At 56.1% G+C, this 13447-nt stretch overlaps 1 protein-coding gene across 1 annotated transcript in view; it reads left to right on the forward strand.

Annotated features, from left to right (window-relative positions):
* The window catches only part of KIF6 (kinesin family member 6), a 255403-nt gene that overhangs the window by 237250 nt on the left and 4706 nt on the right, over positions 1 to 13447 (forward strand). The window contains exons 13-16 of the mRNA XM_015571886.1: positions 364 to 499; positions 3410 to 3507; positions 9628 to 9717; positions 11044 to 11150. Coding sequence (XP_015427372.1) covers positions 364 to 499; positions 3410 to 3507; positions 9628 to 9717; positions 11044 to 11150 — 431 coding nt within the window. The remainder of the gene's footprint in view (positions 1 to 363; positions 500 to 3409; positions 3508 to 9627; positions 9718 to 11043; positions 11151 to 13447) is intronic.

Below are 13447 nucleotides of genomic sequence, written 5' to 3' on the forward strand. Positions count from 1 at the left end.
AGTCTGCCAAGGAGAGGAACTGTGTGCATCCGTAGGGCTCAGTGAGCGTGTATATGTCCAGGGCCTGCAGCAATGCCTGCCCCTCCCAGGTGCTCAGTAATGGCAGTTACCACTCTGGGAGACGGGACCTTCATCTCACACACAGGCCCACAAGCCCACGGGACAGAAGCGCCAAGCTCTGGTTCCCTGTGGTGGGTGGTAAACCTGGCACCACACTCTGGCCTCGGTGGGCAGCGTGAGGGTCCCAGTCCTATTACCAGTGCAGCACTGTGAGGCCACGGAGGCACAGATCCTCAGCCAACAGCCCATCCACAGCCCCACCTCCTTCCAGACTCTCACGGCTCCTGCCTGATGCCCCTGCAGGTATAAAACCATGTTCACGCGCCTGAAGGCCCTGAAGGTGGAGATCGAGCACCTGCAGCTGCTCATGGACAGAGCCAAGGTGAAGCTGCAGAAGGAGTTTGAGGCCTGGTGGGCAGCGGAGGCCAGCAGCCTGCAGGTACGGGTGGCCGCAGGGCCCTGCGGGGGCTGGGGAGGGGCAGGGCAGCGGAGGAGGGGCAGATGCAGCCCCCTGGGGCTGCCAGGGGAGGAGGAGTGAGGGTTCAGCACACAGGCCCGCATGCTCTAAGCCCCTGTGTGAAGCAAGCGCTTATTTGGTAACAAAAGACTCAAGTGATCTGGGCTCATTGTTCCTTGCTCGGTGCCTGTCGCATGTTGGATCACACTATCCTATCACATGTCTATGCATATATATTCATGTTTGTATGAAACTAGAATCGTATTGGTCTCCAGGTGTCACAAAGGCATTTTTACTTAATTACGGAGCATGACTGCTCTTCCACGTTGTGATTTCTTCACCAGCGTCCTACGGGCCGGCACCATTCCATCACATGGATCTGTTTTAGTCTCCTTAACTAATCCATTGCTTAATGTTTAGGTTACTTCTAGTATTTCACGGGAAACACATTTGTAGATAAACCTTTGCATATTTGCTGAACAAATTCTTAAAAGTTCCCTATCACATAGTGAAGCTAAGATAATCTGGGGGGACATTAGCTCAGTCCCTGTTCAGATTGTCCTCGGGCTCCCTGGCGATGGTGCAGGAAGTGATGACCTGCATGCGGTCGTGTCACCTGCACAGCTGGCACACCCGCAGGGACCATCTGACACAAAACTGATCCAAAGAAGCTATTTGCCCTGACAGCCAGGCAGCAGCTCCCAACATGTTACCAAGTGGCCATAGGGAGGGGCCGATAATAGGGAAGAATCTAGCTATATAAAACCCTAACATGCAAATAGACCAAACAGCAGAACAACCAGTCGCTATGACATGCACTGACCACCAGGGGGCACACGCAGAACATGGCAGGCATCAGCCAAGGCGGGATGGTGGAGCAGGTGAGCGGGGGCACCGGACCAAGGCAGGGTGCCAGTTGCTGTCATCCGGGTGAGCCTCTGGTGATTACTGAAAATTCTTTGCTCCCCCACGCCACTGTCCCGCCCGGTGTTCGAACCTGCTGCCAGCATCGGCCCCGCTCGCACCCACTGCTGGTGCCGGTGCCAGCCCTGATCGCCCCTGAGGGCTTCTCCACCTCCCCCTGCTCCTTAGGGGTGATTGGGGCAGCAGCCGCCGCTCACACCTGCTGCTGGTGGTGGCCCCAATTGCTTCATGCTGTCAGAGGGTGAAAGTAGGGCTGGAGCCATCAGCATGTGGGAGCAATGGCAATGGGAGTGGGTCTGCCAGCAGACAGGGGACCAGGGGCCATGGTGGGAGGGGCCGGGTCGGGGAGGCGTGGAGGATGGGCTGAGACCTGCCCCTGTGCCCACAGCAGCCTCACAGCCCACAGTTCCTTTCAAGGTGCACAAATTCATGCACTGGGCCCCTAGTATTTGGATAAAATTAAACACACATGATGACAAAAAATAAAAAACAACACAACACAATAACAATAAGACTGAAATACAGTTCTCAACGTATTTTTAAAACAAAGTTATGATATAATAATATGTACAGCACTTTACAAATGCATTCATGAATAAGGTCTAGGGCAGGCCCAATACTTACTATAATTTCAAAGAAATGATGACCACAATATTTTAAGATTTCTGTAACTGTAATGCAGTACGAAGATCTCTCTATGATTTGTACTGGTGATGAAGTCGCTGGTACTCCTAATACATTGGTGGTTTGTTGTCTATGCTTATCATTGGGAAAAATGCTACATTTCAGGCACAAGTTGGGAAAAATAAAGATGTAATTGGTTCCCATCACGTCCCCAGTGCCCCTGGGTCTGCCTGCCTCCCGGGAAAGACCCCATCCTGGTTCGTCATCAAGAGTGAGGCAACAGCCACTGCAGCACCCAAGGGGGCTCCATAGCTGAACAGGGTGAGGGGCATCCCGTGTGACTCAGGAGGTGTCTGTGCCGGCTGACAGGGTCCATCAGTCTATGACTTACAGAGGCAGTGGAAGCCAGGGAGCCAAGGTGTGGGCTCTGTGGTGCCTCTGTCCACAGACATCACTCAAACCAAAGGGGCCAGGTGACCGCAGCAGGGATAATGGGCACCCTGTTGCCCAGGAACTGGCTCTGAGCCTGGGTGGGCAAGGCAGATGCCTTAAGCCTCAGCAGGATGTGGGAGACAATGAGAAGCTCCCACGACAGTGTCCTGGGGGACAGCGAGCAAGTGGGAAGTGCCCCGTGCTCTTGTGCTCAGGGAGCGTCACGGGCACTCTGCCCAGGCCCAGATGAGCTGCAGCTGGAGCCCTCCCAGGAGCCCTGAGTGCAGACGTGTGGTTCCAGGCAATACGACAGAGCTGTTCCCACACGAGGTGCGTCCTCCCGCCTCGGGCCTCATCTCCCTGTGACTGGGGATGCAAAACCAGAAAGGACTTCGGAGAACTGTCAGCTCACATTTTATTTTATTTTTAAATATATTTTCATTGATTTCAGAGAGGAAGGGAGAGGGAGAGAGAGATAGGAACATCAATGATGAGAGAGAATCACTGATCAACTGCCTCCTGCAGGCCCCCGACTGGGATCGAGCCCGCAGCCCGGGCATGTGCCCTGACCGGGAATCGAACCTTGACCTCCTGGTTCACAGGTCGACGCTCAACCACTGAGCCACGCCAGCCGGGCAGATCCCATTTTAAACATTGTTTGCTAACTGCAGGAAGGACTATGTGCTCAATGTGGACAACGTAGCCCAGATCACACACTGCCTGTGCCCCGCCGCCCACAGGTGATATGTAGGTGCCGGTCACTACAGTCATCACTGTGTCTAGATTTGTTTTTCCCGCGTATGTCAGATACACCAACTTCCGTAGCTAGTTCTTTCCCCTTAAGAACTAAACCAGGGCCCTTCCCCATCCTCAGACTCATGCTAACACCGTGCGACGCTGCTTGGCCCACAGGTGGACCCTCTGGCAGGGAACTCACCCAGTCACACGCAGCCGCTCCCACCCAGGCCCGGATCCCAGCACGAGAGGCCCCCACTTCTCTCTAACCAAAGGTAAGAGGAGAGCTCGGCTGACAGGGTTGGGGCGCCTCGAAACAGCTCCCCACTGTCCTCCTGGCCGCTCGGCTGCTCTGAGGTCCCTGTGGGAGGAGCAGTCACTCTGTTAAATCACGTGTGGACGCCAGGCAGTGGCTTCCTGGCTTGTTTGGGTGCCCCCCACCCCCACCCCTAGTCGCTCCCCAGCTCTGACGCTGCAGACCCACTGCCATGGCAACAAGAGAGCCCTTGACCGCACAGGCCCCGGTCCAGCTCCCTGAGCAGGAAGAGGGGTCAGCAGGGTGGTGGGGAGAGTGGGTGTTGGCAGCAGGGCAGAGGGTAGTCAGCCTGCCAGACGCCTGCCAGGAGCTCTGGTGAAAGGCTGTGAGGACAAATGCGGGCGGCGCCCGTGAAGGTGAGGACGGCCCAGAGCCAGTCTCCCGAATGTCGGCCTGACCCAGCAGGGACATGCCTCCCCACACACCGCCTTGGAGGGCAGGTTCCTTCTCATGCCACCCACGGCATCATCTTTCCAACCACACAGCTCAGGCGGTACAGCCAGTGCCATGTGCCCTGGCCACCTGCAGCCCCAGACAGACAGCACCTGCCCCCCACCCCCTACTCCACCCCTTACCAGGCAGGGTGGGGCTCGCTTTGCCACCTGGGAGCAGCCCTGTGATGGGGTGAAGGGCAGCGGGGCTCTCTGGTTGGGGAGCTTTGGGGGAGGGGCTGTTAGACAGCCCCGTGATGGGATGGACGGCTGGCACTCCACCTCTGGCCTTCTCAATAATCCAAACCCCAGCCAAGTCGTGAGGAAAGCAGCAAGGCCCGTGGAGGGGCGTTCTCCAGGCCCCCCTCCCCGCCACCAGTCCTCCCCAGGGCTGCCAAGGAACCAGCCACAGACACGAGGAGCCTGAGCAGATGCGGCGACTAGAACCGTGATGTGCTGTCCCCGATGGGGCCCTGGACCAGAAAGCACATTCCAACAAAAAACCGAGAAAAGCCGGCCCGGCCAGTGTGGCTCAGTGGTTGAGCATCGACTCACGAACCAAGAAGTCTCCAGTTTGATTCCCCTTCAGGGCACATGACCGGGTTTCAGGCTCCATCCCTAGTGGGGGGCATGCAGGAAGCAGCCGATCAATGATCCTCTCTCATCACTGATGTTTCTATCTCTCTCTCTCCCTCTCCCTTCCCTCTGTCCATCTCTTCTTTCCATCTGACCCCCAAGGAGTCCCCCCAGTTGAGACTTTCCCAAAGGATATGCTGAATCATCCTCAAAGCTCTTCCCAGCAGTGGGCCCTTGGGCAAGCCAGCTCCCCCTTTGGGATTCCCTCTGTCTGTCAGATGCACCAGGGTCCCCCCGACACTGTTGCTCTATGAACAGATGAGTGCCCCAGTGCCACGGAGGAGCCGCTGGAGCGAGAGAGCGAGCCCGCCGGGTGTCTGCACCCGAGCTCCAGCGAGGCCGCTGCTGATGGGCTCGGCGGGCAGGGCCGCTCCGCTCCTAGGTTCTCTGAAAGAAACCGGATTCCGTCACCTCCCGAGGGTGTGCAGAGCCTGCCGGCTGCACACACTAAATTCACAGCTCTGAATGGCAACCGGGAGGTCTAATTGATATAAATGTGGCTTATTAATCCTTATTAAGAAAGATAATAAGTTCTGGTGGCTGGTATGTTCTCTCCAGAACAAATGTCAACATGAGAGATGAATTCAGCGTCAGGCTGGCTGGTCAGGAGAGGGGACAAAAGTAATTTGTTACATGAGGGATCAGACGCTGGGCTATGGCATCGGTGTCCCCGGGGCAGCTTAGGGACCAGCAGAGGCATCCCCTCAGCAGCCCCAGCCTCCGCATCGTGCCATGCTCCTGCCTGAGCTGGTCGTGGCAATGGGCTGGGCGTCGGGACTGCAGGGCCTTCTCCGCCATGGTGTGGTCACCACGCCCTTCTGCCCGGCCCTGTCCAGCTCCGCCCCTTCCATCCACTCCCCACCCTCCACAGTTTGGCTCCTGTGCACACTCCCTGGAATCTTAGAACAGGCTCCTCTGGAAACCATTGAGTCAATGACGCATTTGTGTGCCAATGACTTGGTCCTATAAGATTTGCTACAGCTTCCAAGCTGACCTGGACCCTTCTCTCCTTCTCTCCTCACCCTCCCCGCCCCCGCCCCCAAAACTCCAGTTCCAGCCCAAAGAATTGGCCTTTGTTCCCTAAAGAAGAGCACGCAGAGCCTGCCACCTTGTGGCTGCCTCTGGTCCTGCAGCTGCCTTCCAGCTGGCCCACACACTCAGTGGGGAGGCTCTGGGGTGCTGGGAAATACCAGTGAGCAGCCTGGGCTCTGATTACCTTTCCTGCCTGTTTGGCCCACCGCCCTGAACCCGAGGAGGCAAGCCCAGGGGAGAAGCCCCGCTGCTGGGAGAGACGGGAGAGGCTGAGGGCTGTGGAGGAGGACGGAGGAGGGGGCTGCACTCATGGGCGGGACCTCAGGTTGTCAGGCCTATGGAGTTCCTTGGACTCGGTGCAGACCTGGCAAAGCCGGTGCACCTGTCTCGAACCCTGGCCTGCCTCGGCCTGAGTGCTCCCTGTAAAAGGAGGGTTCTGACCGGGAGACTCTTCAGGCCTCTTCCAGCTCTGACGTGTGTGTAGACAGGACCCTCCCAAGGTCAGAGAGAGAGAGGACCCCATCCTGCCCCTGGCATTGGGACGGCTCTGGCCACTGGCCCTTTACCTCCCAGGGGGTGCTCCTGGGATCTGCTATTTGCAACCAAGAATCCAAGGCCAGGCCAATACATCAGGCAACATAGTAAAATGGGCAAATTGCATGTGTGTGAGCTGTTGGATCTGACGCCTCACTCAGGAAGCACAGTGCTGGTCAGCTGGGGCCTCCTAAGGGCAGTTGGTGTGGCCAGGGAAATGCCACGCATCTCCAGTGTGCTCCCCCAGAACACCAGAAGAGAGCCCAGTTAATAAAGCATCGTGGCCGAGAGCATGGATTCCGGAGGCTTTGAGAGTCGTGATTGGGTCCAGATTCAGCCACTGACCAGCTGGGTAACTTTTAGAATTTTTTAAACTTCTCTAAGCCTCAGTTTTCTCGTGTATATAATGGGGATAATGAGGCTATTGCAGAGCACACTCCAGGACCTGGTGTGCAGACCATGTGTATGAATGACATTTGTGATCTTCGTTGCTTTCGTTCAACTTGCATACCCAGTACATGCAATGCTCCAATATGAAAATTAATGTATAAGCCATCGTCATGGACTGAATGTTTGAAATTCATATGTTGAAACTCTAACCTCAATGTGATGGTATTTGGAGATGGGGGGTGATCTTTGGGAGGTGATTAGATCATGAGGGTGGAGCCCTCATGAATGAGATTAGTGCCCCTATTAGAGGAGGCCAGAGAGCCCGCTCACTCCCTTTCCAGGGAGGGACACAACAGAAGTCAGCAGTCTGAAACCCAGAGAGGGCTCTCACCAGAACCCGGCCCTGCTGGCACCCAGACCTCAGGCTTCCAGCCTCCAGAACCATGAGAGACGAATTCCCACAGCCACCAGGTCTGCGGCACGTTGTGATAGCAGCCTGCACTGACTCAGACAGGAATGGGCACCAGAAGTGGTGCTGCTACAGCAAAAACCAAAAGATGCTGAAACAGCTGTGAAACCAGGTGATGGGGCGAGGCTGGAAAGCTTTCAAGTACAGAAGAAGCCAAGATTGTCCTAAAGGGACTTTTAAAGGCAATTCTGGGGAGGGCTCATAATGGACGGAGAAGAGCTATGGAGAAAGCTCCCACCTTTTAGAGAAGAGACATAATCGTGTCCAGAATATTGGTAGAAATTGGGTGGTAAAGGCCATTCTGAGGTCTTGGGCAGAAATGAGGAGCGTGCTATTTGAAGGACAGGCAGTCCTTGTAATACGGTGGCAAAGAACTCGGCTGAGCTGTGTTCATGTTCCAGTATTTGTGGAAGGTCCAGTTTACAGGTGATAACGTGTTAGCCAAGGAGATTTCTAAGCAAAGTGTGGAAGGGATGGCTTGGTCCCTCCTGACTGCTTAGAGTGAAATGTAAGAGAGTCATGACTTAAAGGTGACCTTATTAAGCAAAAATGACTAGAATGTACAGATTTGGAGACTCCTCCGCCTGTCCAAGCTGCAGAAGCTAAGCAAGTGTCTCCAGAAGAGAACCCCAGGGTGCGGCCGAGCGACCACAAGGAGATGAGTGTGGGCGTGGCCCGGGGACGGGATCGGCCGCCCACCCGGAGCACTGACAGGGTGAGCTGAGGAGGAGGAGCGGGGACGGGACGGGGCAGGTTGCCGGACTTCCTGGATTTTACGGGATGGAACCACAGCGCTACTCTGCCGTGATCACCACCGTTCCTCCAGCAAGAGGAGAATGACCCCAAAGGCCATTCAGAGCCTCAGGGCTGCCCCTCCATTTCAAAAGGAGGTGCCCACCGGCTTGCTGTCCACAGGGCAAGACTGGGGGACATGTAGCAGAACCGTGAGGGCATGACCCCTGCCCAGCAGAGCCTGGCTGATCACCCCGCTAGGACCAAAGGGCAGATCATCAAGCCAAAGAGGATGATGGTTGAGCCTTAAGATCTCCTGGTGTTGGCCTTGTGAGGATTTAGACTCCCTGGGGACCCATCACCTTCCTCATTTCCTGTCCTCCCTTTTGGAAGGGGAAGGTCTATGCCCATGGTCGGCAAACTGCAGCTCTCGAGCCACATGCGGCTCTTTGGCCCCTTGAGTGTGGCTCTTCCTAAGCCTTAGGAGTGCCCTAATTAAGTCAATAACAATGTACCTACCTATATAATTTAAGTTTTAAAAATGGCTCTCAAAAGAAATTCCAGTCATTGTACTGTTGATATTTGGCTCTGTTGACTAATGAGTTTGCCGACCTCTGGCCTATGCTGAGCCTGTTTCCGCACAGCTGGAGGGCAATTTTGCCTCAGGATGAAATGAATCAAGAAGGCCTTGCGTCTCACCCAGAGCTGATTAAATGCTATTCAGATGAGACTTTGGACTTTAGGCTTAGTGTTGATGCTGGAACAAGCTGGGGGGGGGGGAGGGGGGTAAGCGGAGAGGATGAAATGAGGACATGAATTTGGGGCCATCCGGGGTGGGATGTTACAGACGAATGTGCCCTCCCAAACTGGTATGTTGAAACCTAACCCCAATGTGCTGGTACTTGGAGGTGGGATCTTTGGAGGTAATTAGGCCTTGAGGGTGCAGGCCTCCTGAGTGAGATCAGTGCCCTGATAAGAGGCCAGAAAGCTCGCTCACTCTTTCTAAATAAACTTTCTCTTACAATTTGAAAAAAACACAAATAAAAATACCAGTCTGTGTCCTGCTACCAAGTATACTTGGTTATTTCTTACCTTAAGTGAAGAAAGCTCTCACAGAAACCCGACGCGCTGGCACCCTGAACTCCAACGCCCAGCCTCCAGAACTGAGAAATCACTTCCTGTTGCTTAAGTCTCTCCCCACTCCCACCCTCTAGAGCAGTGATGGTGAACCTATGACACACGTGTCAGAGGTGACACGTGAACTCATTTTTTTGGTTGATTTTTCTTTGTTAAATGGCATTTAAATATATCAAATAAATATCAAAAATATGTCTTTGCCTTACTACGGTTGCAAATATCAAAAAATTTCTATATGTGACACGGCACCAGAGTTAAGTTAGGGTTTTTCAAAATGCTGACACGCCGAGCTCAGAAGGTTCGCCATCACTGCCCTAGACTGTGGTTTGCTGCTCTGGCAGCCTGACCTGACTAGGACGTTCAGGACGGGGTTCTGGGCTCCTGGCCTAGTCCGCTCGGGCTGCCCTCACCAAACACCCCACAGAAATGCATTTATTTCTCAGTCTGGAGGCTGAATCAGAGTCTGGGGAGAGTCCGGTTCCTTGCCGTGTGTTCACATGATAGCAAGAGCTCTGGTCTCCCCACCCTCATCATTTCATCCAAACCTCCAAAGACCCCATTGCAAACAGCACCATACTGAGGGTGAGGGCTTCAATATATGAATGGTGAGGTGACACACAGATTCGGTCCATACAGCTCCTAACCACAGACCCTGAGTTTGTTTCTCCCTGGTAAACCTCCTCCCTTACCTCCTCATCTGTGGGTTTTGTCTTTATAGCAGTGTGTATACCAGGAAAATCCTGCCCTCGCCTCGCCCCATCCTGCCCAGCCCGGAGGAGACGGGCCCTCGTGCCTCCCTGGACGACAGGTCTGTGACCTTCCCCTCTCATGCCTGGCACTGCCCCACCTATAGGCAAATTGGGTGGAAATCATCGGTCTGCCTCCCCCACAGTCTGAGGACCCCCTTGTCCAGTGGCCGCACACAGAGCCCAGGGCTGGCCGCTGCTCTGGCACCCGAATCCCCCAGGGTCACTGGGGCCCTGTATGCATGCTTCCTGTCTCCTGTGAATAGATGTACGTGGGCCATTAAAGGAAAGAAGAGCCAGCCCAGGGACCATCCCAACATGGGCCGCGAGCCCCCAGGCAGGGAGGGCAGAGTTGACAAGCCTGGCCTCAGACCTGTGAGCCACTCATTCCAGGCCTCTCCCTGGCGCCTGAACACAGTGGACCAGGCCTCTCCCAGTGCCCACTCTGTGCTCTCTGAGTAGAAGGCCCGCACACCCTTCTTCATCGGGCAGGTGCCACTCTCCTCCCAAGGTGTCCCAGGGTGAACTCCACCGGGCTCCTCCCTGTCCCCAGAGAGGACGGACAGCCCCCCACAACAAGCTCCCTGCCCCCCTGCTGTGACTCTGCCTTAGCACTCCTGGCTGAGCTGCAGCTGGAATGCTGACAAAAGATGACTTGTGATAATGAGCACCTTATTACATACAGGAGGGAGTGGGGACTGTCACCTGCTGTGGAGGGGCAGGTGTGAGGGTGGCAGCTTGGCAAAGCCAGGAGAGCACATTGCTCTGAATTTTCTTAAGGGAGATTTTATATGGAGCCGTTGGAGGGAGAAAGAGGAGGGAGAAGGCCGCATATGTCCCTCCCTTCCCTCTTAGGGGGATTTCCAGTACTTCTTACAAATCTCATTGGCCAGGACCTGGTCACCTGGCCACATCGCTGCAAAGGAACTTGGGAGATGTAGTTTTTAGCTGTGCAGCTTACTTGGCTAAATATTATGGCTCTGTTTTTAAGGAGAGAGGGGAGAATAGTTATCCCTGCCTCAGGGACAACTGGCTAAGCTGTGGTGGGGATGGGACACACTGGGGAGACAGCCTAAGGCACATGACATCTAAATTGGGTGCTGGAGGAGCTAGGTCCCAGGTCACATGGGCTTTGTTCGGGGAAGCTGGGGAACGAGGAAGAGGGGGTGTGACGAAGGGTGGAGAAGGTGGTGAGGACAGACACAATTGCATGCAAAGGTTTGCTGTGGCTGCTGCACAGATAAGGGGGAGGGAGGGAGGAGGAAGCGATTGGTCCTCATGGCCTCCTGGGTGACATGGAGTCATTGAAAATGGAAAAGCGGGTGGGAAAGGTAAGTGCTGAGTCCAAACATAAGGGGCAGTAAAGTGTGACCTGTGGTTGTCCCCAGAATCCCTGAGAGGCGGGCCTCGGCCGTCCCCCTCACCGGAGACAGCAAGACGGATTCCGACATCCTGGCATTCATCAAGGCCAGACAGAATGTTCTGCAGAAGAAATGTAAGTGCCCCTTCCTCCAGGGCCACGGGGCCCCCCACTCAGCTCTGCTACCCAGGGGGAGGCTGGAGCTAGCACCGAGGCCGGAGGGAAGCAGGAAGCGCCCTGCACGGTCCTGAGGCCACGGGACTGGCCTGGCTCTCATGTCCGTGTGCCTGGCCTCTGCATCCTCCTGGAGAAAGCCCCACACGGCAGCATCAGAAGCCCCCAGACAGGCCGGAGGGCCCGGCTTGGCAAAGCCTCTCTCCTCTTCCAGGTGGTCAGCTCCCTTTGTCCCCTGTCCCCAAAGCCAGCGCTCCCTGGCTGGGCCCTCGCCTCACAGGAGGGCTGAGTGGAGGCCTGGCCTGTGGAGTCCCTGGCTGGAAACACCAGTTCTCCTGCAGATGTGGCCTCACCAATGAGGTGTCGGTGTAAGCAGACTGGAGGCCCAGGCCTGGGGTCATGGAAGTTACAGAGAAACGTGTGTGGCCGATCAGACAACAGGGAGGGGAAGAGCAGGCCCTTCCCGCCTTCCTCGCGCTCTCCTGAGACCAGGCCAGGCAGGCTTAGCGTCGCTTCCAGCAGGCTCCGTGGTGGATGAGAGGCAGACCAGGGGCACATCATGACTGACACCGGCCCTGAGGGCCAGCACCCCGAGGAAAGGGTGGCCTTTGCCGTGCTGTGCTCACCGGGATGCCAGCCCACATACATCCCGTCTTCACTGGTAGGGTGAGCACCATGGGCACCTGGCCAGGGCCTGTCTAAGACCTGAGAGTCCGCTCTGCCAGCAACCTGCTGGGGCACCGTGACCTCACCGCTGGCTTCCTCTCAGCCTCCGTCTCCTTGTCTAAAGAGAAGGAGGAAAAAATTGAATTTGGATCTGGTGATCTCCGAGGCCCCCTCTACTCCCCATATACTCTAGCAACATGTATCGGATGCTGAATAGTTTGCACAGCCCGTCGGTGAATGAACACAGCAGTTATTGGGCATCTCCTGTGTGCCAGGCACTGTACCGGGGCTGGGCCCTGGCAGTGAACAAGACAGAGTGCCCTCACCCTAACTGACTTAGCTCAGTGGATAGAGCATCAGCCTGTGGACTGAAAGGTCCCGGGTTTGATTCTGGTCAAGGGCACATGCCCGGGTTTCAGGGTCCATCCCCGGTAGGGGGCGTGCAGGAGGCAGCCGATCGATGGTCCTCTCTCATCATTGATATTTCTAGGTCTCTCTCCCTCTCCCTTCCTCTCTGAAATCAATACAAATACATATTTTTAAAAAAGACAGAGTACCCTCAACATTCCAGGAAGAGGGAGGAGACCAATGAACACGCCAACTAGCATATAGACCCTGTGAGGTGCAGATGAGTGCAGCAAACCAGCCAAATACGCAATGTTACAGAGAGTAACGGGGAGGCTGCGCTTCGCTGGGAGGGTGGTGGGGAGGCTCCCTGCGGGAAGAGCTTTACCCTCACAGCTGAACAGTGAGAAGGGCACAGCGTGGTGCTCTGGGGTGAGCTGGCCCAGCGGAGAAGCAGAAATAAAGAGCGCTGAAGGGAAGGAGCTTGGCGTGGCCATGGGTGGCTGGAGGGTGAGCAAGGCAGCAGGGCCAGGGCCAGGGTCCCTGTGAGGCCTGGCTTCTATCGCAGGTGCAGGGGAGCTCTCTGAGGATGTGCCCCGCGGCCGGCGGGCCTACTGCTTTGGAAAGTCACTCTGGCTGTCGTGCGTGGCTTGGGTTAGAGGGCCAGGAGGAGCCATTGTCAGGCGCCTGGGAAGGTCCAGGCCAGGGTGAGGGCAACCTGGACTCACAGAGGCCTGGATGTAGGTGGGAGAGAGGGAGGGGAGCCTGGGAGTCCCAAGCTTCTGATCTGAGCAGCCAATGGGATGGGACGGTGGTGCCATTTTCCCAGTGAGAGAGGCAAGGGCGTCTGGAGGACTCAGAGCTCCAGTTGGCCCATTCAGAGTTGAGATGGGTGTGCCCGGAGAAGATGAGAAGGCGGCTGCACTTGAAGCTGGAGCCCGCGGGAGGTCTGGGAGGTGTGGAATGCCGGGCACTGCACAGTGTAAAATCCCTTGTTGCTGACCACAGATCCCTAGGCCTGGCGACATTTAGTGGTGCAGCCAGAGACACTAAGAAGGCTCAGGGCCAGGCCAGTTGGTGGCTGAGTGAGCGACGCTCAGGCAGGTCGCAGGAGAGCGGGCTCCAAGGGGGACGGACGGCCGTGGAGCCCAGGGCTGCTGTGAGTCAGCAGGCTCGGCACGCGGACCACTGGCCGGGGCGTGTCCAGGTGGCCCTGGCCCAGCGCCCTTCTGGGTGGGGCTGGGAGA

Source organism: Myotis davidii, unplaced genomic scaffold (assembly GCF_000327345.1).
Source record: "Myotis davidii unplaced genomic scaffold, ASM32734v1 scaffold289, whole genome shotgun sequence".
In the NCBI taxonomy this organism is placed as follows: Eukaryota; Metazoa; Chordata; class Mammalia; order Chiroptera; family Vespertilionidae; genus Myotis; species Myotis davidii.